The sequence below is a fragment of the Macrosteles quadrilineatus genome, unplaced genomic scaffold (assembly GCF_028750875.1).
Source record: "Macrosteles quadrilineatus isolate MER2022 unplaced genomic scaffold, UCM_ALF_1.0 Scaffold_5__1_contigs__length_97177068, whole genome shotgun sequence".
NCBI classification, from domain to species: Eukaryota; Metazoa; Arthropoda; class Insecta; order Hemiptera; family Cicadellidae; genus Macrosteles; species Macrosteles quadrilineatus.
Window position 1 is genome coordinate 42,368,063 of NW_026542598.1, and position 23,992 is coordinate 42,392,054.

Here is a 23,992-nt window from a genome sequence, read left to right on the forward strand (position 1 = left end):
AAGTTATGAGTAGTGATTGATAAGTCCTTAAGCTGGTGGCAGCATAAGACAGATTTTAATCGTTAGGTTGGTTTAGGATAGTATTGGCAAGAATATTGTACGCCGCTCGTCCTAAATGTATTTGTTTACTCCTCGAGCTATGGTATGGGAACTTCCTTGTTTGTCTAGTCAACACCTTTTTTCCTGACTAGTAACGTAATACAGCTCTTGGACAAGATAAAAGAATTGGAAGGTGATTTCTGCACTGACGAGTATACTTTATACTTGAGTTTGAGAAGCTACCTTCCGAAGTAGGCAACTATTTCCTTAAAAGTTTCAATAGTTTGAAGATTTATCTCTTGTTTGAACACAAGAGTGAAGAATGAAATAACATGTTTGGTTTTCTACATTGTTAGTAGTTCACTGCATGTCACTAAATTTAAAAAGGAACTTTTATTATATTTTATGTCTCAGAATGTGTTTTACAATTCTACATTTTGAACTTGTTTATTATGAGTGCATAATAAGCTTGTGATGTATAATAATTAATTGTATACAGCAATAAGACAGGACAACATAAACACAGTTGGGGTATGTAAATAGAGGCTATGTTGACGAAGAGACTTCATGTCAGCGAGTGGTTTGACAAAAAAGTGTGAAACTGGAAATGGGCAATACAGGCTGTAGAAATGTGTCAAAAGTAATAAAAATAATTATTATAGGGCCTATGTATTACCTGAACAAAGCTTTAAGATTCTCAGGTAGCTCAGTTCGGCCAGCATAACCAGGGTTCATTGTTATGAAGATCCCCACTGTTGGCACCATTGCGATCATCTCTCCCATGAAGTTGAACAGACTCTTCTTGTCTCGTATGGCGTCCTGCCAGAACAATAATTTTTTAAACAGTTAGTTGTTGTAAGTAATATTTAAATTATTAGTACAAGATATATTTTTATTTTTGGTCCTAGGACGCTAGGCACGAGCCTGGGATTGTTTTTCACATTACTCCAGGCTAGGCCTAGGGGTTGCAGCATTATCACTTAGATAAAATCCATTGGTCATTTGGCGGGATTTGAACCCGGGACCTCAGGGACCGAAGTCCGGCGCTCTAACCACTACACCAGCTCGCTCCCCATGGTATCAGATATTAAAAATATGTAATTTAAAATATCCATCATAGCCAAGTGATCTGAGTCAATTCTTTGGCATTGGATTCTAATCTAAATAAACTAGTGCACCTGTTGCTCGAATTTGAGCAATTGCTAAGTATTACAGGCATTATTTCAAAACGAATAACAGTCATAATTTCCGATGACATAAAGAGTCAACTCAAAGTTAATGTAATCAATCACTCCACTCCAGTTATCGAAACTGAAAACGAACTCACTCTGAAAACGAACGCTCTTGTGTGTATCATGTGTTTACTATGAACAGCTGTAATTAATAAAAATTATTAGTAGTAGGTAAACAAAATATTTTCTTTAGAAGAAATAAATTGGGATTTTGATGGCCTGTGGGGCAAAGCCCAAGGACTTTTATTACAGGAATTTGTGAAAGGGGGCATCTACACAATCAATGTTTCATGTTGACACATAGTTTATAAAAACCCCACCATTGTTAACGGAGGAGTAGTGTTTCGTAGAAATCGCCTTCACGTATTATATACTGTATAAGGATAAATGAAGGCATATTTTTAGAAACAATGATCTTCTTGTACAAAACAAGTGCTAGCTTTCTAATCCAAGTCAACCCTTCTTTATCAGGACTGTAACTTGTAGTGTCAAGCTAAATATTCTGTAGTGTAAAGAGCTAACCTTAAAAAAATACATTTAATTTGTTTATGCTTATATATCTTGACGTAACTGCACCCGAAACCTAATTATTTTACAAATTGTATGAGAGGCATCAGTCAAAAACCATTAAAAATGAAACTAGACTTACTTGAACAGATTTGACCTGGACTGCCACAACAGACAGTACCTCTACGGAGATTCTGTTGAACTCATCAAAGCAGCCCCAAGCTCCAGTCTGGGCAAGTCCCTTGTATATGTTACCACAGGACTGTAACACAGCGAAGGAAAAATTGTAAATATTCTAGCAGTATATTCTGTATTTTTGAAATTTGGAAACGGAAGTATCAATTATCAACTATTGATTGGGATGGGGACACAACCTAGGTGCTTATTCCCAAATATGAGTGAAGGATGAGTGTAGAGTGTGAGATGATCTGTGTAGCTTGGTTACTGACTAAGACCAGCTGTGTCATTGGTCAGGATAATTTTGAGTCTAATTGGAACCATCAAAAAGCTACTGACCTTTCTCAGGATTGAACCGGCAACTTTGAGATTGTTAGGCGAATAATAAGCTGTGGTCTGTGGACTACAGAGCGCCTACTTGGGAAAAACAATAAAAGGGAACATCGTCCCTCACTCATTACTCGTCTCCCACCATTGTCAACATCACTTGCAACCTTGCCGGCATCGTTAACATATCCCGCAATCACGGCGCCATTGTTAACATCTCTTGCGATCTCGGTGCCATCTTTAACATCTCTTGCAACCTCGGCGCCATCGTCAACATATCCCGCAATCATAGCGCCATCGTCAACATTCCTTGCAACCTCAGGGCAATCATTAACATGTCTCGCAATCACGGCGCCATCATTAACATGTCAAATCCCACTCACCTTGTAGTCCATCTGTTCAGAGCAGTTGAACACGTAGACCATGATGCCCAGCGCTCTGCCCAGATCCTTGGTAGTCTCAGTCTTGCCAGTACCAGCTGGACCAGCAGGACCTCCTCCCATCACCAGATGAAGAGACTTAAACATAAACAATTTACGTTAACAAAGTACATTTTTTAACAATAATTAGGTAATTAATCGATACATTATTTACTTTTCTTCAAACTCATTCGATAACCAAATAATTTGTATGTGCACTTGCACACATAGATAGATAATGATTACGAAAAACATAAATCATCAATCAAGTTACAGATAAATGCTGTTAGTACAAAAGTTCAAATAAAAATAATAAGCTTCTAAAAGTGTTTTTCAGAAAGAAAAAAACACAACAAGGTTGAACAATTTTTATTTCATGTTTGTTAGTTTCTTTGAGATAAGCTACACAGTTCCAGTGTTAATTGAAAGTTTAAATTAATAATCACCGAGGCATTTCAAATATGAAAACAAACACAAAGTAGAAAAGGGTAACTGTGAAGGATTTCTATTATATTTTTAGTTCCAATTTGGCCTTAGAAGAATATTTCATTCCATAATGTTATTTCACAATAGTAAATACAAACAGTTCAGTCCCAATCCAATTGTTTCAATTCCATAGTTTGGACCGACCGACATATCTTCTCTCTCGCTCTCTCTCTCCCTCCCCCCTTTCCCCCCGGTCACTCTTGTCTCTACAGTACTACAGTCCACCAAACTTCAAACTATAAGTTCATCAGTAACTTTATCTTTATATTCAATTCCCTTTCTAAGGCCATCAGTTGCCATTTTATTTTTAAATATCAGTTTATTATTATTTTTGTTAAGCAAGCAGCAGTTTTTTTGTTTTATTTATTATTTTGGTCATTATTAAATTCAGTGTTACAAAGAACTAGGAAACTACGGAACTAGGTAACAGTGCAAGAGAAATCATCTCCCATCATCACAGGGGCGTCCCTAACTACATCCCATCGTCCTCAGAATGTCTAAATGCGTGTGCATCAAAATACTAGCACTACAAAATTTGTCTTTTTATTGAATTTTAAAAGTAACGTATTCAAATTATCCCACAGTAACCCTTGACGTTATTTGAGAAGGCAACAAAGACGCCATATTTTACAAACCTGGGTGAGCGTGATGTAGCATCTGTCAGTGAGTGGCGTAATGACGAGCCGCGGTGTGTTGCCGAGGTACTCGTGACAGTAGCGGAACTGAGCGTCGCAAATGTTGGCGTAACAGTCCCTCTCACGCTCGTCCCACCTGCGTGGAGTGAGAACAACATTAACACGAGCAACAGGAGCAACGACAAGCTTTTGGCAAAGCCAATAGAGAACGCCTGAATTCATCCTCTATTGCCAATATATTAATTCATATTGGTTCTATAAATGCACTCAGCTGGTAGCTATATAGCTATAAATAATGAAACTAGGTAATTCATAGTCTTAAAGAAACGAACAATAGTTGTAAAATATGAGTTTTGTGTATTCGCTTAATCGATTTCAAGACTAAGGGACCTATTAGCTAATCATCTAAATACTACACAGTAGATTCCCTCTTATCCGGACACCTTTTAACCGGACATCGGGTTAACCGGATTACAATCGGCAGAAATTTCATCTCTTTAACCGGACAATTTTTATCAGCACATTGGTTTAACCGGACTAGATCAGCAGGAAGTGGACGGTACTGAAACGACTGTTCTCTTGGTAAAGATTTGAGACCAGTGATCACGTGTCCAAATACAATGCTCTCCTAAATTTATTTCAAATGTCACAGTAAACGGTCCGTTTTAACGAGTTTTTGGGGACCTCGGTTTAACCGGAAAAAACGTTATTCGGATTGGTCTCGGTCCCGAGGAGTCCGGATAAGTGGGAGTCTACTGTATATATAACTATACTTTTGAAATGTCTTGGTATTTGGCAAGTTGAATATTTTTTGCATTTTGGACAGTGAAACAGGACAGTATTTTGTTTTGTACATCGTAGCACTGTTATTCTATTTTCACAATTGAAAATTATGATATTAGATGGAACTCAAACATACCATCAAAATACTGATTTAATTTAAACTCAATTCCAGGACCCAGTATATGCAATCATAATCTTTTTTTTAGTTCAAAGATTTGAATATGATTAGAAAACAAAGTTTTCCACTAAAGTTTATTCTATGAAAGTGTAGCCTTTTCAATAAAAAAATAACTGTACTCCTTAGTTATTATTTAAATCTTTTGTAGTTTCTTTGTAAATGATATATTTTTTGATTGTTATTATTTAGTTAAAAAAAAATACTAGAAAGTATTGCTGATCAATTTATTTTAAGTATCTATTGTTTACTTACCTCCCACTTTATTAAAAAAATGAAATCTATAAACAATGATTAGTAACACCAAACAGAACGAAAGTTAAGTTCACAAACTTTGAATTTTAAGTAATATCTAGTAAATTTGAAAATGAGAAGCAATTTACTGAAATAAAAAGTAATAACAAAAGTAATAAAAGTAATACAAGGAAGAATTTGTGTTAACTTTGGATACTGCAAGCAGATTTACAATATTCTGAAATGTTGTATTTTGAAGTGTTGGTTGGAAAAAAAATTCTGGAATGTTGTATTTTGAAGTGTTGATTGGATAAAATATTCTGAAATGTTGTATTTTGAAGTGTTGGTTGGATAAAATATTCTGGAATGTTGTATCTGCTGTAAACTCAGTTAAAATCCGTCAAGTTAATTTCTAACCTTAAGTTAATGTTGGTGTTAACAATATTATTTACATGTCCAGTAACGCATGAAGGGATTGATTTTAATTAAATATTTTTCCTCAATTTAGGGTTGGTTTTATTGTCAACAAATTGATTTTTAATTATAATGCCAGTTTGCAAATATATTATTTTTCTTCATTTTTATTTATTAGTCTAAGGATTACTTTGGCAACGAGGTATCTAACCTCTTGTGCGGTATAGATTGTTCTTTTTGGTTGTAATAATTTTAAGTTATTAAATAGTCAGGAATAAATTTGTAGACATCAAGACGCTCACATGTTACTGGACGTAATCTTATGTATTTAGCTGATCCAAATAAATAATAAATATGTAAAAGAACATGTTTTACCTAAGGAAGTAGCAAGTGCTTGGATGCCTAAGATATAAGAGGATATAAAAAGTGAGAATATTAAAGAGAACGTTAAAAATTACATAGAAATAGTAGATGAACACATGTTTGAAGTAAGAAAGTGTTGCTTTACTAAGCTGTAAAAAAAAAACAAAAAAACAAGTAATGTAAATTTATTCTACTTTAAAAAAGTGTAAAAGAATAAAATGTCAAAATGGTAAAGAAGCGGAATAGGTTAAACAGTACAAATATAAACAATGTTACAATAAAGCAATAATGAAAACTAATGTTTAAAACATTTGAAGTATAAATAAATATGAAATTATTTTTGCAAAAATGTTTGAATACTTAGTCAGGTAAAGTTGTATTGTATGTCTACATTTACAATAACAATAATAAATAACAATCATGAGTATATTTAATGACTGAACATATATGTTCAGTATGTTTGTAAAAATTATATGCTTTCATAGGTCTGTTACTGCCAAAGCATAGTCAGAAGTTAAAGATTATGCCCATTAACAGTTGTCAACTCTTTTTATTAACTACTTTCATGACATAGAATATAAAGTACATATTTAAAACCTAATACAAACTAACAAACAAGATTCAAACATGCAAAAAACAAAACCATCGCAAAATATTCATTAGCAACAGACGACAATATACTCATGCACAATGACATCATTTTACACATGCACAGTTCCTAGACAAAATCTTTAAAAAAATATCCGCTTGCACAACAGACAATGCAAAACATCAACTCTTAACTCCATATTCGAGTCGTAAGCATGTAGGCGACAGCGTTGCGTTAACGATTGTAAATGTCCAGCCATTTACCTGTGTCTCAATTGCGATTGCCACTGGAAGGCTTGAGCGTTCTCTACCTTTGCTTGGATCAGTCTGGCGACCATGTCCCGTGAGTGTACGTCAATTGTACATATCGTCATGATCTTCTGTCGATCTCCCCGCGTAAGTTCTCCGATGAGAAGGGAAATCAGCGTACTCAACTGGTATATCTTCAATACAAAACATTGTACATATTACCTGCGATGATCGTATGATCCTCCGTCTCCTGCAGGGACTCTATCATACATGCAGAACTATGCTGTGACATGTTTAGTAACTTGTTAAAATACGGTATTAGTTTCGGTTATGTTTGAGGTTAGATCTTGATTTGAGTTTCAAGCTGTGTAAGCAATCGTATGAGTTTGTAATTTACAACGTATGTATGTATTTTTGAGGATGAATTAGAGTTGATATAAATTATTAACTATATACAATCAGTTTATTGTTAAATAATAAATGGTAATTGTTACAAACCATTGAACAGTTTACTTATCTGTAACTAAGACTAAAACAAAATCTTTAAAAAAATAATAGTGTATTTGATTAAGTAACTATTTCATGTATTGTAGCGGATAACAAAACAAGCCTATTACTAATTTTTTAATTGTTAACACATGAAACAGTTTTTGTTGAAAAAGTTATGCAACAATTGAAAATGGTTATGTTTGAGGTTAGATCTTGATTTGAGTTTCAAGCTGTGTAAGCAATCGTATGAGTTTGTAATTTACAACGTATGTATGTATTTTTGAGGATGAATTAGAGTTGATATAAATTATTAACTATATACAATCAGTTTATTGTTAAATAATAAATGGTAATTGTTACAAACCATTGAACAGTTTACTTATCTGTAACTAAGACTAAAACAAAATCTTTAAAAAAATAATAGTGTATTTGATTAAGTAACTATTTCATGTATTGTAGCGGATAACAAAACAAGCCTATTACTAATTTTTTAATTGTTAACACATGAAACAGTTTTTGTTGAAAAAGTTATGCAACAATTGAAAATGGTTAGAAACACAATATTATTTTGTGAAACATGTTTCAATGTACTACAGTATGTTAAGTCAATGTAGCATCACTTGTGTAACTCTTGTAAGGTTAATGAGTTATTGAGTTGTTTATACACTTAATTTATACAACTAATTTAAAAACCAAATATTTATCTGGAAGTTTATGGCGTAAGCTAATACTTTTAGGTTATGTTTATGGAGTGAAGACCATCTAACCGCCGTTCTATCTTGCAGGCAGCGTTTGTACAGAAGCGTTGGTAGTGTTCGCCTCACATGCGGCTCATATCTACATCACATACTCTACCTGTGTCGTAACTGCGATTGCCACTGAAAGGCGGTCGAGCTCTCGACTTTGGTTTGGATGAGTCGAGCCACGACATCTCGCGAGTGAACGTCTATCGTGCAGATCGTCATGATCTTCTGGCGATCTTGCTTGCTCAATTCACCCAGAAGAAGGTAAATCAAAGAACTCAGCTGGTAAATCTTGAAGAAGAAGATTAACCTCAATTTCCACCCGAAAAATAACACCCCTAGAGAATGTTGGTGAATGAAATCAAATCGTTAATTTTTCAACCGGTTGAAAATATTCTGGAATGTATTTGGAAGTGTTGGTTGGATAAAATATTATGAAATGTTGTATTTTGAAGTGTTGGTTGGTTTAAATATTCTGAAATGTTGTATTTTGAAGTGTTGGTTAGATAAAATATTCTGGTATGTTGTATTTTGAAGTGTTGGTTGGTTTAAATATTCTGGAATGATATATTTCGAAGTGTTGGTTGGTTTGTTTAAATATTCTGGAATGTTGTATTTTGAAGTGTTGGTTGGATAAAATATTCTGGAGTGTTGTATTTTGAAGTGCTGGTTGGATGGATCAAATATTCTGGAATGTTGTATTTTGAATTGTTGGTTGGGTAAAATATTCGGGAATGTTTTATTTTGAAGTGTTGGTTGGATAAAATATTCTATAATATTGTATTTTGAAGTGTTGGTTGGTAAAACTATTCTGGTATGTTGTATTTTAAAGTGTTGGTTGGATAAAAGATCTATTAGGCTATGTTGTATTTTGGATGTGCTCCAATACTCTGGAATGTTGTGTAATGAGAAAATCGTTTTTGGAAATGTTAGTTAGAAAAAATATTCTAATATAATCAAAGATTGTGGGATTGGCTTGGGAATCATGTAGTTGGAAGTGTTAGTATAAAATACAACAGATAAGAAACGTCTAGAAGAAAGTTAACTAATACTCATACATGTAATACCACCATAGAAATGCTCACTCAACACATACACACAAAGTTAATAATACCAGGCACAGTGGTGAACTGTTTTCAATTATAGTTTACCTGTTTTTTCTGATAGTCCTTGATTGCATTTTCATATCCCTCTTCCAACCGTGAGAAGGCAATGTTCACCTCCGTAGTCCACCAAATCTGAGTGCCGCAAAGAGAAACTTGGGCTGGGTAGTCGAAGAGCCATTGTTCTCTGGGTTTCTCCTCGTAACTTACCTGCAAATGAATTACTTACAGATTATATTGTACAATTAGTACAGGTAAAATAATAAAAAAACACTCCATATAAACAACAAAATTTGTACATTCATGAAATTTCACCTGTGAGTTACTAATAATATGAGAAATTAAGATCTGATGAGTCCCCAAAATTTTGGGCATCCTAAGGCCCTTTTTGGGGCCCTTTTTGTTCCGAAGGGCCCTTGTTCCTGAATAATTTTGTTTTTACGTTTAAGGTCGAGTGAGGTGTGGTTTTCGATGGTTTTAGTTATTTTAAATCGATTGAGACTAGTTTTAAGTGTATTAAACCACTCCATACAGGGTGTTTTGAAATATTATTACTTTTTACGATATTTAAACATTTATTCATAAAGTGATAAAATTAGTTACCTCCATGCAGAATAAAAGGGGATTATTGAAAAAAACTTTAATTCTTTACTATATAAGAGGGAAGGATCACAAGAGAAAATATTAAATACCCCCGTCTCAGCAAACCTGCAGACTAAGCGAATTTTCATTTGCCCGATTTTCAATTAAATCTAAAATAGCATTGAGTTTAATGAATACTTAGGTTTGCTGCTACAAGGAGGCTAATAAAGTGTGTTTATAGTAAAATATTAATAGCCTAGTATAAAACAAATAAATTTGACAAGTTGTATTAAGACATATCAATAAACAAACAAACAAAATCATTTTACACTATTCTCCTTAAGAATAACATGGAATTTTAAATTAACAAATTTTGAATTTTATTCGTAACTAATACACTTAAAAACGCGTTAATATACTAAATTATTTGTTTTCTTTAAGCTCTTTAAAATGCTCTAGAGAAAAATTGGGGAACTTTGTCTTTTGAGGGTCAAAGATTAAAAATTTTTACCACATAAAACCCTGTTCCATGGACCGATTATGCTGGTTTAGTTAAAATCGAACCAAAATTACTCGAGTTATCATGTTTACGGACACGTATATAACATGGATATATTATGTTATATGTATATGTATATAAACACATATATAATATTTTGAGTGCATGGTGCTTTAGGCTTCTGGGGGCATCGACATGGAAACGTTAATCGGTTTCGGGTCTATGTTTTACCATAAGACCTTCGGTAATAGCTTATCTCCTATATGGGATGTTCGCTAAAAGGGGATGCATTAAGTTTTACACTATAAAATAATTACATAGGTTACTTAGCAAATATTTCAACTTTTAAGGTGGTGTGAATAATCTTTCAACGTGTTTTTTTATGCAAATCTATTAAGACCAATTTCAAATTGATATGTATTTTTCTTAGGTAATTATTTAAGTTATTTTTTTACATTTATTAAAAATTAAACCAATTGTATTTGTATAAAACCTTACACCTTACATTACATATTAAAATGAAGTACTTAAACTAAAGCTATTTTTCTACAATTTCCGTAGTACAGGGTGGCGCAGATGGATCGGGTGGTTTTAAAATACTTGTCAAACTGTCAATTTTAAAGGTATTGGATTGAAATAAAGTGCAAAACGTGTAGTTACAATGGAAGTTTATTAACAAAAAAATTGTTAAGTTAGTTTTTAAAAACTACATCCATCAAATGCCTTCATTCTCGAGCGACGCATTCTTGGAGTCGGTCCTTGAGGTTCCGCATTGCTCGCTCAAGCACATCACCATGAATTGATGTGATTTCGTTGTGAATTGCAGCCTTCAACTCCTGAATGGTCCGTGGTTGTTTATGTAGACCCTTGCTTCAGGAGTTGAAGGCTGCAATTCACAACGAAATCACATCAATTCATGGTGATGTGCTTGAGCGAGCAATGCGGAACCTCAAGGACCGACTCCAAGAATGCGTCGCTCGAGAAGGAAGGCATTTGATGGATGTAATTTTTAAAAACTAACTTAACTATTTTTTTGTCAATAAACTTCCATTGTAACTACACGTTTTGCACTTTATTTCAATCCAATACCTTTAAAATTGACAGTTTGACAAGTATTTTAAAACCACCCAATCCATCTGCGCCACCCTGTATCTCTCTTTACAATTTCATCATCACAATAATTATTCTCAGACGACTCATTAACAATTATATTATTCTTAGCAACTTGTCCATCTTTACTGTTTTTTTCCAAGTTGGTGTTCAAGCAGGATTCCCCTTTACAAACCTAAAACCTTGCATATTGCAGAACAGGCAACACCAATCTTAAAGCACGAACAATGTGGTGCAAAAACACCTTTCATACATACTGACGTTTGCAACTTGTATCTCAAGTTCCTCAAACTTATTTTCAATTTATATTAAATACAAATACAATACAAGTACGGTTATCTTTCGTGGTTATGACGACCAGGACAGCACTAAGACATCAGAGCAGCATTGTCGGTACAAGCAGTTTTGTCCTGAACAATGGGAACAAGGTTTATGGGGTAAAAATTGGGTTTTCTTATTTACTTTACCTTCAAAACTCAAAGTTTCCCAATTTTTCTCTAGAACATTTTTAATAGTTTACAAACAAATAATTGATTATATTAACGTGTTTTTGTATGGTTATTAGTTACGGATATAAATACTAAAATTGTAAATTTAAAATTCCCATGTTATTCTTATGAAGAATAGTGTAAAATGATTTTGTTCGTTTGTTAATAGATATTCTTTTAACAAACTTGTAAAATTTATTTGTTTTATACTAGGATATTAAAATTTTACTATAAACACACTTTATTAGCCTCCTTGTAGCAGCAAACCTAGGTAATCATTAAACGCAATGCTATTTTAGATTTAATTGAAAATCAAGTAAGTAAAACGGAAATTCGCTAGGTCTGCAGGTTTGCTATGACGGAGAATAATCTTTACTTATTTCCTCTTACTCCTTGTGATCCTTTCCCCTTACGTTGTAAAGAATTACAATTATTTTCAATAATCCCCTTTTATATAGAGCATGGAGGTAACTAATTTTATTACTTTATGAATAAATGTTTAAATATCGTAAAAAGTAATAATATTTCTAAACACCCTGTATGATGTGGTTTAATACACTTAAAACTACTCTCAATCGATTTAAAATAACTAAAACCATCGAAAACCACACCTCACTCGACCTTAAACGTAAAAACAAAATCATTCAGGAACAAGGGCCCTTCGGAACAAAAAGGGCCCCAAAAAGGGCCTTAGGACACCCAAAATTTTGGGGACTCATCGGATCTTCATTTCTTATATTATTAGTAACTCACAGGTGAAATTTCATGAATGTACAAATTTTGTTGTTTATGAAACCCTATTTTACCTGTACTAAATCGTTTTTAAACTCTATCAGTAATTTTATGTTCCAATTTAAATGGGTAAACCACAAAGAGTGTCAACACGAAGTTTTTTAAGATTGGAAATATTCAATAAAACTAGAAAACTAAAAGAAATTTTTTGTAATAGTAAAAAAAATGTTGGTGAGTCGGTGGCTCAGTTCGTAATGCCACAGACTTCGGGCCCAAGGCAGCAATGTTTAGGGATTGGATCCTGGTCACTGCCAATTCTTTTTATCAGTACAGTTTACCCTTGTACTGTACTGGCTCACCCCTTGCTTTGCTGGATAAGTTTCGCACACAGATCTGTAGTCTATGTGGATGGGCAAATGCAAGGCTAAAAGAAACCGCCAACCTGTTAAAAAACTTTTTCTTGGAGTCCTAATCATAAACTGTTACACTTCCTCAAAATAATTACAAATTAGATACAGCTTTTGAAAATATTAATAACATAGCAATTTTAAAAATGTAAAATGATTGACCAACACTTCTATAGTTTATAGACTAATTAAATTTAATCCAGAATAAAAGAAACATTCTATTCACTAACCACTCCCTCAGCGAAGTAATGACGTATTGTAGTTCTCATGGCATCTTGGAGCCTGTTTAGCCATACTTCCACCTGAAACATGGATCAAAATGTAAGAAAACAAACATTCAATGCACATATGTTATCCACTTGTAAAGAACAGTTGAAAAAATACATGGAATATTCAATATATTCATGTTGAATGTAAAGTAAATAGTTTTATAATTGCAAAAAACATTCTAACTTAAATTGAAGTTAATTTAACTGATTATAAAATTATTGTCTAGTGAGTTTAGATGCTGTGTATGCTAAACACTTGAATAAAAATATAAATCGAGGCACATGTGCTAGGCACAGATCCCAAGAGTGTTACAACTCAAACAAATCCCAAACAAATGAGTCCCAACCTGTTTTTGACAATATGTCCAATTATTATGATGTACTGATTATTCAATAATTAAAATATATTAATTCTACATACAGGTCCGCTACAATCGCAGTCGTGGTTGAACTCCACATATTCTCCGTCTTTAGCGTGCATCCCCAACGCACTCTTGGTGCCCTCCACCTCTCCTGGCACGAATTTGAGACGAGCCATAGAATCAAACAGCTTTGTCAAGTGCCTGCAAACAGTCAAAGTGAATTTTAAGTATAAGTGCCATGTTTAAAGTACTTGAGAAAGAAGGGGGGGGGGGTCCCTTTTACTACAAACAATCAATGTTAAATCTACAAACTCAAAAATTTACTAAAATAAATAAATTTGTTAAGTAAGTAATAGATTTATACATACCATGCCATATCTACTTTTACTACTCACTGACCATAAGACGAGGACATTTATAAGTGTAACAAATCGGTGTAGTTTTTTTTTTACTTTTTACAGTAGCTATCCATACTTTTGTCTAGCATCAACAAGTAACTAAAAAGCATAATCAATTCCAGAAACTGCATTCCACATAAGTTTTTCTCAAAACTGAACTAGTCAACTTTAGATATATATTACAGGAGTTACTCAATTAATTACCCCTAGCTGTTTTCCAACAAAAAGCCATAGAAGTAGTATGACTAGGAATCACACTATTCCTTTTTCTAGTCACAAACCATAATGCAAAATACATAGAGCAGTTAACTTTCAATCTGTGTATTAGTATGGCCATTAGAATTTTCTAACGTTTTTGTAAGAGAATAAAAATTCTACATTGTATTGAGGTACCGGTATGTCTGAGTACCTATATAACTTTTTCTTGTTTGAACTCAAATTTCTAACAAAATAGGCATATTATACAAAACAGATTTAGCATAATCTTTTCTTTTATGTCGTCAGAGAAATCGTCCAATAGAAACTTACTTGGCGACTAGCTCTGGTTGGTTCCCGTTGGACAGTATATCCAGAAGATCAGCTGAAGATACAAAGTAGAACCTTGGAAAAGCCAATCTCTTAGTCTCCAGATATTCTGCTAGAGCCTTTTCACAAAGCGTCAACTCCTTCTGTAGATCTTCCAGAACCTTGACCAGATCGGTTTTGTTTGTTGCCTCAACTACATTTGGGGTTTTAGACATGTCCTCCATCAGAACCTATAATACCACCATAATAGAACCATTCACATATAAACTTGTTATAACACATAATATTTTTTCTGATATTCAAAGATTTAGGTCATATGATCTTGATATTACTAATTACGATAAATTATGTGGTTTAACAATGTCCATTAGTTGTTTACGAACACTTTTGTAATCCTCCTCCAATACAATTACTTCATAAAAATTCAGGTACATGGTTGGAACTTATAGGGGAAAATATTTGTATGCAGTTGCATGCAGTTAATAATGAAATCGAAGGAGAACAAAATTGCAGCTTCAAAAATGTGAATTAAAAATTAGTTTCAAACATTCAATAAAGAATATTTATTTAACACTATTTTGTGTTTCAAAATCAAAATTTAAATGAAATTCCCACTTTATCCTATACATTTAACAAATATTCTGATGATTATATTCTGATTCAATTTGAGAATATTTTGATCAACATAACGGTTGAAAAAAAACAAAAAACAACTGTAACAAATTACTTTGAATTCTGTGTCAATGCGGTCAAATCTGGCTGAATCCTCAGGCAGCTTCCTGCGGATGTCTTCAGAGCTCATGAAGATTGACTCTAGATGCACCCAGGTCCGTTGAACCTCGAACCATATGGTAATGACTTGATCAGCGACGCTCAGTTTGGACTGCCAGGCAGACACTTCCTCCAGGAAATGAGCGATGAACTTGGACGTGATCAGGTTTTGTAGTTGAACCTAAGTAAAAAATGCACTACCATTTTCAAAATGTGGGAAACATTTTATATCCTAGAGACTCCAGAGGGAAAATTGGATTTGGATATTTTTTTTACACTCAAGTCCAAGATAGTATAACAATCATTTATAGGTTAGTATTACACATTTTTTATATACTCGGGTAGCAGTAACTACTACTTCAAGTGTGCTGCTCATCTAGTGGACATTGCTTGGGATTTCTGTTCTGGAGAGCTTGGTTCAAAGTCTGCCAAACACCAACGGATTCCACCCATGTTAATTCTTTGTTTGAAGGTTATTTTTAGAGATGGTGAGTTTTCAGCTTTGGGTTTGTGTAGTGTTTAATGCACTTTCTCATTTGAGGACGGGATCAGATTCCAGACCATGAACTATCGTGAATGCCTTGTCTTTTACAATGGTATTGGTTTTCAAAACGGTCATGTGATGAAAATATTTACAATATCCCTTAAATAGTATATGAGTACATAAAATTCCATAAGCATTGAGGTGACCCCCTTCCCCCCCAAAAGCTGTTGAAAATGATCTATTGGCCCTTCATCTATCGCCACAAATTTATTTAAATATAAATAAAACTTTTACAATGTGGCATCCAACAACACATTTTCTCCCTATAACCAAGATTTCCAATGAAATACCAACTCAAGATAAAACCTTAAGCCCTCGAGGTAAGGCATAAAAAACAACCACCCTCATCTGAATTTAAGATGCTAGACTCTGAATCGACAAAACATCACACTATCTAATGTAATCTGAAATTAAGTTGTCAGGGCCGGATTTCCCAATAGGCCCGGTAGGCTGGGCCTATGGGCGCAAGCTCCCAGAGGGCGCATGGCCGAGAGAATTTTTTTTGTATCTAAAAATAAAATAAATAGTCATAGTTGGTTAAAACAACTCTGGCTAATAAAGCATTCTGATTCTGAAGTTCTTAGAAAGAAATAATTGTTAGAAGATTTAAACTATTTTTCAGAATTACGCATCAATATCATTACAACATTGGTACGGGAGGCTGTAGGGATGTTGGAGAGCGCCCGAGCTGTACGCATCGTATTGCCACTGCACTGCCACTATGTTGGCTCGGTGCTACTGATCGGAGTAATTAGGGGCGCATGCGTGCTAGACACTGTTACCACCAAACACACAAAACAAATAACTCACAAAACAAAAGTTATTGACTAATCTTTTGATTAGTTTACAACAATCTGCAGGATCAAGTTAAAATATATAATACGTTGTGTTGAATATTAAAAAAAAACATTAATTTATCTTTAAAATTAACGAAAAAATATTAATTTCAGTTTACAACAGGTTTTTGCCCTCCAAAGAACCATTAATGCTGTAATTTTCTCCTCAGACCTAAGGATCGGTATGGTTGGCCGGAATATTGCTCTGTAGTCTGTTTTGCTTTGGAAATATAACCTAGATGCAGTACCACCATAGATTAAATATAACTCAAGTCGACTTTCTATCACATTGTTAATTCAAATTCTTTTTCATGTCTAGTTCACGTTGGTGACACTGGACATTAGTTTTGACGTACGGTACTTTTGTTTCTATTATTTTAGGGTTAGTTCTATGATGTGTTTTAATTTCTTGTAATATAACCAGGAGACGACCTATTGTTTATGATTATATAGTTTTATTTTGGATAAACTAAGTTTATATAACAAGAATTGTTTTCAGCTAATCCATAATGATGACGAATCTACTAAAGGAGTATGTTTAATCTATGGTATCACGTACTGTATGGAGTTCATGTTTTTGGGCCTGAAATTGGAATCAATGGCCATGTTTTTTGCAAGAATGCTCAGTGGATTGAGTTGTTTTGTTTCAGTCCCACAAACGTGAGCATTTACTAAAAGCATACGATTGCTAAAAGTGTTTAACACAGCATTTTGTTAAGGCTAAATGAGTCAATTCTTCAAAAAACTTGCCATGATAAAATTCTGACGAGGAGTGGTATTCAAGCAATAACCACCTATGCCACCTATGCCAGTACCTATGCTAGTGTGGCCTATGGGCATGATAACTTTGACCAGACTAGGGGGCAGAAAATTATTTCGGCCTAGGGGCACCGAAATGCTAAACATAGCCCTGGAAGTTGTAAAGGTCCTGCCCGGTATCCTACCTGGTTCTCCTCCAGAGTCTCTATCAACTCCTCGCTGGCCCGGAGTAGTGTGCTCCCGGTTCGTGTGTGACACTCTTGCTGGAACTCCATGGTGCTCCAGGTACTGTGTAGCTCCCTCAGGATCTTCTCCATGGACATCTCCTTCACTGCCTTGTCTACAATGTTCTTCACCTCGTCCTCACACTCGTGCAGGTTCAGTGCCAGAAGGTCGCTCAACGTTGTTCCCTCGTCCATTACGAACTTCACCTAGTAGCCAGCGGGTGTTAGTGGTGTGCGGATATTTGAAAGTTTAACAAGTAGACTCCCTCTCGAAAGTTCAAAGTTGCCTTTGAATTTGGATATAAATGCATTTCGCCTATTGGGTCTGATGATGATTGGAGTGTCCAATCGAAATCGATTTCACCACTTACCATCTTTCATGTATATTTACCGTCTTGTGAATAACAGTAAGTGTAAATATAAGTTTTAAGTGTTATAAGACGTTTCTTTTATTTACTTTCGTAAATTTAATAACACGTACAATGCTGATCAAGAAGTTACATAAAATTACTCAGTAAAAATACTAACGGAGAAAATATAATTTTAGACTGTAGCACTGTGTGAATAAAAAAAGCCACAGCTGATCCATATAGATAAGATGTCTACTGATCCAAAAGTCAACGGTATGACTCAAACGATCACAATTAGAGCATATACATGGTGTTTTGTTCGGAACCAAGTAGACAAGTGAAAACCTCTATGGATAGGCTTCCACAGTCATATACACTAGATTCATGGCCTTCTAGTGATAACTGTGTCAAAATAGATGAAACACTTGATACCTTGTGCGTAAATCTTGTCACCCTGAAGATGTTAATCTAAATTGAGACCAAAACTTAGGTGAATACAAGCATTTGATTTATTTTGAAACAGTCGTCACCTAACCAAAGACAACAATTCACCAATTTTAAGTCATAACCTTTTGTCTAGCGCTGTTACATCTGAATTTTCCTGTTCGCTTCAGTAATAAAGTTCTATAGTACTGCATACACAATGTGTGTTTTAAAACGTATCCATTAAGTTCTGTATTCATTTCTGAAAGTTTGAATTTTTTTACAAGAAAAAAATCCTGAAGTGCTTTAACGAGAGAGAGTCTACTATGTTTGAAGGGTTTGTTTAAAAGGATAGAATGGCAAGAGTTAGGGAATAAGGGCGTGATATTTTTTTATTTATCCTAATAATAAATCAATAATTTCCAATAATTGGATATTTGGGTACTGGGTACTGAGTACTATTGGGTACTGTATAGCATGAAAAGTCTTAACTGGTTCAGAATTACTTTTTGTACAATATAAACCATTGTGTAACAGGAAACCATTGGAAATGCAAACTCTTCAACACAAGATTACAGATGAGATCACAACAAATCCCAGCATTAAGTTCTTCCAACTCCTCCCAGCATTATGTAATCTTTAAATTAAACTCCATGAGGGAATTTTATTTAAAAGATGGATTATTTTGAGGAGAATGTAAAAAAGAATTAGTTGACTTGATTTTCTAAAAGAACATTATTTTATTACTGATTTTGATTTTAGGTTGATAAGGAATCATGTAGCTGTTAACATACAGTTTTATCTTATAGAACAGTTGATCAGCATTAAAATATAACTGTTTAGGTACGTATAATCTAAACGTCAACTGTTCTGGTTGGTATACAAAGTTTCAACAAAAATCCCCTTACTTGTAGTAATCAATCTCTTAACGCATGAAAAACACATTATTACTTACCTTAAAAATCACAAAAAATAATATTCAGCAAGTTTACTACGAAGCTTATTTGAACTACTAGTAAGAAAAAGAGATCAAGATCTACTGATAAAAAACATGAATATTGACGCCTAAAACAAGTTACACAAATAGCTTTTCATAAACAAATTCCAATTACATTACACCTATTTACTAAAACTCCTCATTGTTGCTTATAAGAAAAAATACACACATAAAACTATGAAAAATACAAAAAATCCCAAGAGCAACACAACACTGGACAGTGAACACGACGAACAAGAGTGTTGACTTTTAAAACTCGTCAATTTGAAAAAGGTGGTAACATGATTTATTTAAACAAAGCTTCAATATGTTGCTAAATCATATCTCATAGCTCCAAAAACACCATACTTTATCCAATGGAATTAGATTAAACAATGTTTATCCTCACAAAAAAATATTCACCCATAAAATTAGAAGATAAAAAATAATTTGACTAAAACCACTTTTATCAACTCTCTTGAACATTTACATAAATTGACAACACATAAAGCAATGTACATGCAACTCTTTGCAGGTCCGCTTCTGTTATTGGGGTAACTTAACTAAAATTTGTTTGTGGCACTTGTTATTGAATTATATTTTTCAAATATAGTAAACTTCCGATTTTTTATAAGTGAATTGACTACAAATGCAAATTAATTACGGTTACAAAAATCTTAATAAAAAATTATACTATGCAAGTTCAATCAATTAATGTACATTATGCACTAACGGACAAGATGTTTAGTGTGAGGCGTCCTCCTATCATCTCATGGATAGAATGTAGAATTGACGTTGTTTACTTCATTATTACTTATTACTTCATTATTAGCTATCCGTTATTTTGACTATCCTCGATCATTCAGTCACTTATTACTGTGGATCATTTTTTTTATATTTGTCCTAGGCCGCTAGGCACGGGCCCAGAATCGTTTTTCACATTATTTCAGACTAGACCTAGGGGTTGTGGCATTATCTCATGGATCAAATCCATTGGTGATTTGGCAGGATTTGAACCCGGGACCTTTGGAACCGAAGTCCTGCGCTCTAACCACCATTACTGTGGATAATGGGGAGTCTAACTGTAAATTTTCTTGTAAAACCCATTGCCAATTGAAAAGATTCAAATCTCAACTAAACTACTACTTTAGTAGAACGGAATTAATTTTTTTTTAAAATCCCTCATAGAGTTACATGTACATTGAAAGGCTGTAGATGGAGGAAAGCACAAATCTACTCAATACAAAACTGTACAAGATGCAGCAGTAAGCTGTACCAGTGGTATGTACACTGTAGAGGGATACTTACAGTAACTTCTGGGGGTAGTGCTGCTAGGCTCTGTAACATGCAGCCATATCAATTCAGTGCCACTATTATCATCACCCCGTGTCTGTGCGGCTAGCACATTCAATTTGTCCAGTGAAAATGTGTTGATAACATTTTTACACTATTTCAGTCAGGACCTTTTGTATGAAAGTCATAAATGGTTTCCATATAGCGGAGATTATATGGAGAGTTGTCTGTTAAAGTAGTCTGAGCTCCCATCGAGGCCTAGTCTTGCAAATTTGTACGGTTCTTGAACTAACTTTAGACTTACCACTTGTGCACTTTTTTATGTCAAACTTTTCTTCATATATACCCAAGGAATGAAATGGAAATGACCTCCTTCTCACATAAATATAATATAGAACACATTTTATTCAGTAGGAGGTGGTGTAGATTTTCTTTTCCATTGTTTTCAGCTGAGCGGTGTGTAAATATAGGGACAGACTCCAATATTGGTGGGGGAATTAACAATAGAAAAAAAACACAGGGGTCAGATTTCGAGTAGCTCGCCTCACCGTGAAAGGAGCTCTTAATTTACAGACAACCCAAGTATAAATTTTAACATAAAAAATGTTAGATTCACAAAGGAAAACAGCTATACATTTAGTGTAGTGTGATGAAAGCACCTTTGTTGGGAGTTTGAGATTCTTATCCGTCAATAAATTTATAAAGTTCCTTGAAAACTGAATGTGACCCCGGTGAGGTAATGATTTCAACATTTAAAGCGTATGTTAAAATATGCTTTAAGGTTGAGACTTCACCATGTTTTATGAACACTTACCAGTTTTACAACCACATACACCCTTTAGCATGGTGAAATACATGTAATACCTTTTACCTTAAATCACACAATGCCGTAGTGAAACACAACTAACATAACAAACCAATGCAGTCAAGAATTCCAGTGCAGGCGGAAACAGTGCAAAACCGCAGGCACACAAAAACAGAAAAACCAAAATACAGAGTTTGCGACACAGCGGTTGTCAAGACCCTAGTGAGATGCGTATGTACAGTTCCCGGACACCCTACGCTGCTCTCGGACAGAATCATTCCCTTGCACTCAGAACAAGCCTTACGTCTTCCTCCAACTCGGCTAAGTACTGTTGTCGTCTAGTCGCTTTGCAACTAGACTTGCTACTAGCCGAAGATCTCGCCGATCCTGATTTGGCTCGCTGAGCTTTGAGCTTAGCGTGGAGTTTCTGCAACATTCACTTTCTCTTTATTTTTCCGACAAATTTGATATAGCCAGTTAGGTTAAGAAAACCTTAGTCGAACAGGAGTTTTGAGTGTTTGAAAGCCTACAAAGTTTTCAAAAACCTTTCTTGAAAGACTGTTGCAATGTTGACTTTGTTAAAATAGATGAAAGTGGTTGTGGTCTGGATTTGAGTTTTCATTGTATCTGTGAAGGTGTGAGTAAATGTTTGAATCCAACTGATGTATTGTGCCAGGAATATTACAATAGAAGTTCCCTTCGTTGAATTGAATGCACAATATGTATATGAAACAAAATCTATTTTTAATGTAATGTGTAACATTTGTGAATAACATCGAGGAAAAAAGAATCAAGGTACCTCCAGAAGTGTTTTTAGATCGTTATAACATTCTAAGTATGTATGAATTGAATCGATTGACCAAGCTCCATATGACTTCAAATTTGAGAAAGTTTGAGAACAGTGGTCAACAAAGATGTTTCCATTCAGGGAATTGGTAAGTACTGCCTTATAAATACTTTGGAAACTTATTCCCAGTACTAACATGGGTTTTCTGGAAATTTTTAGAAATGCCATTACTTCCTGAGTGTGATATTATACTTTGAGATTACAAAAGTTTGTTAAGACCTTCAAAAGACTCTAAAACCTCTAGATTTTAAAAGTGCTATCTAATATCGTTGTACAAACAAATTAATTTTTGGTCAACGATTATTCTTTTAGAGCTTTTACATAAACGTAAAGATAAAAATAGGGCCACGCCAACTAGGGAAAAAAGAAAAGTTTCTACAATGTTTGTGAGATAATCTACTATGTATTTACTAATTTCAAATACATATAAGTTCCAAAATTGCAAATTTTTAATTAATTTAGTTCTGCCAAAAGATTGCATATGGTGTGAAACAAAATAGTGTACTATCGCTCCATATGTTATTCACCCAAACGAAAACAAAACGGTACCAACAACAGATCCCTGTGGAACTCCCAAGTAAACAAATGAATTCAACAACTATAGTCCCACTATTGTTAGTAATTAGTGATCCTTGCAGCAGTGTGACCACATTACGGACAGTACATATTTACTGGAAAAACTACACTTTTTGTACATATTTTTTACCTTTCAAAGGGAATGTGATTGAGTCACAAAGGTGAGTTATTACACCCTGTGGTAGTGAGTGCTGAAATTGCACAGTTGACTTGCTGTACACCATACAAACACTAGCACAAGTAAAACATACGCAACTTAAACACTTGTAAGTGTGTGAGTATTTGTTCTCATGCTAATAAACTATCTGTATTTACCTTACAACAGGAGAAATTGTGCAAAATATATTGTTAATAAATGAAATCATCAAGAAAAACTGAATTGAAGATAAAAAGATAAACATATTAGTTGTTGGATTAGATTTTCTTGATATGTATAAAATACAGAGAACAATCAGAAGCTGTCCTGATTAAGAAAAAAATGTTTCATTTACTACTTTTCTTAGAATCTCAATAAAATTAATAATGAACAAAATGTTATTTTACCACAGTAGAGAAAACTGTACTTTGAAACAATATACTCTATTAATTGAATAAATACAAGTTTTGTATTATTAAACATATGAAATAAAGAATCAGTTAGATAAAGAAAGAAAAAGAAAATAATCATACTCTTACTAAAATAAGGGAATTTTAAACACGGTAAAAGTGCTTTTAAACAAAAAGACAGATAAAGAAGAATATATCATGAAAGAGAGACAGTTCTTAGAAGACAATACATAGTTTAAATAAATAAATTGTTACTAAATAAACTGACAAGAAGTTATAACAACTAAATTAAAATGCATAGGAGTAATTCTTAGTTAGATGTTCTGAAGTGTGTTCAAAGTGTAAATACATATTTTAAAAATATTGCTGAAGTATTTACATAATATTGACATTGGTGCTGATTTTTACAAGTGTGTTAAAAAAAATATTTACACATAATCAACAAATTGTATTTTTACTTGAAAATAAATTCATGTAGTAGGTAAAGAATCAAATCAACACATATTATATCACATGAGAAAATAGAATTTCCTGAAACGAAAGGTCGATATGAAACCTCCAATTCAATATGAAAGGGTCATGTGAATAAAAAAACTCTATTAAGAGTACTGAGCGCTAAATAGTAAAAATAGTTAATAACAACAATTAATTCTTGCTCTTCAAATTATAAATTGTAATTTTTAAATAGGCATTGATGTCATACGCCT

At 33.8% G+C, this 23,992-nt stretch overlaps 1 protein-coding gene across 1 annotated transcript in view; it reads right to left on the reverse strand.

The window, feature by feature from the left end:
• Window positions 1–23,992, reverse strand: part of LOC128995556 (dynein beta chain, ciliary) — a 138,747-nt gene that overhangs the window by 55,638 nt on the left and 59,117 nt on the right. The window contains exons 26-36 of the mRNA XM_054420574.1: window positions 17,431–17,676; window positions 15,063–15,287; window positions 14,339–14,565; window positions 13,472–13,613; window positions 13,012–13,083; window positions 9,012–9,173; window positions 6,644–6,822; window positions 3,823–3,958; window positions 2,666–2,800; window positions 1,921–2,040; window positions 716–858 (exon numbers count right to left, since the gene is read on the reverse strand). Of these exons, the coding sequence (XP_054276549.1) occupies window positions 716–858; window positions 1,921–2,040; window positions 2,666–2,800; window positions 3,823–3,958; window positions 6,644–6,822; window positions 9,012–9,173; window positions 13,012–13,083; window positions 13,472–13,613; window positions 14,339–14,565; window positions 15,063–15,287; window positions 17,431–17,676 (1,787 nt within the window). The remainder of the gene's footprint in view (window positions 1–715; window positions 859–1,920; window positions 2,041–2,665; window positions 2,801–3,822; window positions 3,959–6,643; window positions 6,823–9,011; window positions 9,174–13,011; window positions 13,084–13,471; window positions 13,614–14,338; window positions 14,566–15,062; window positions 15,288–17,430; window positions 17,677–23,992) is intronic.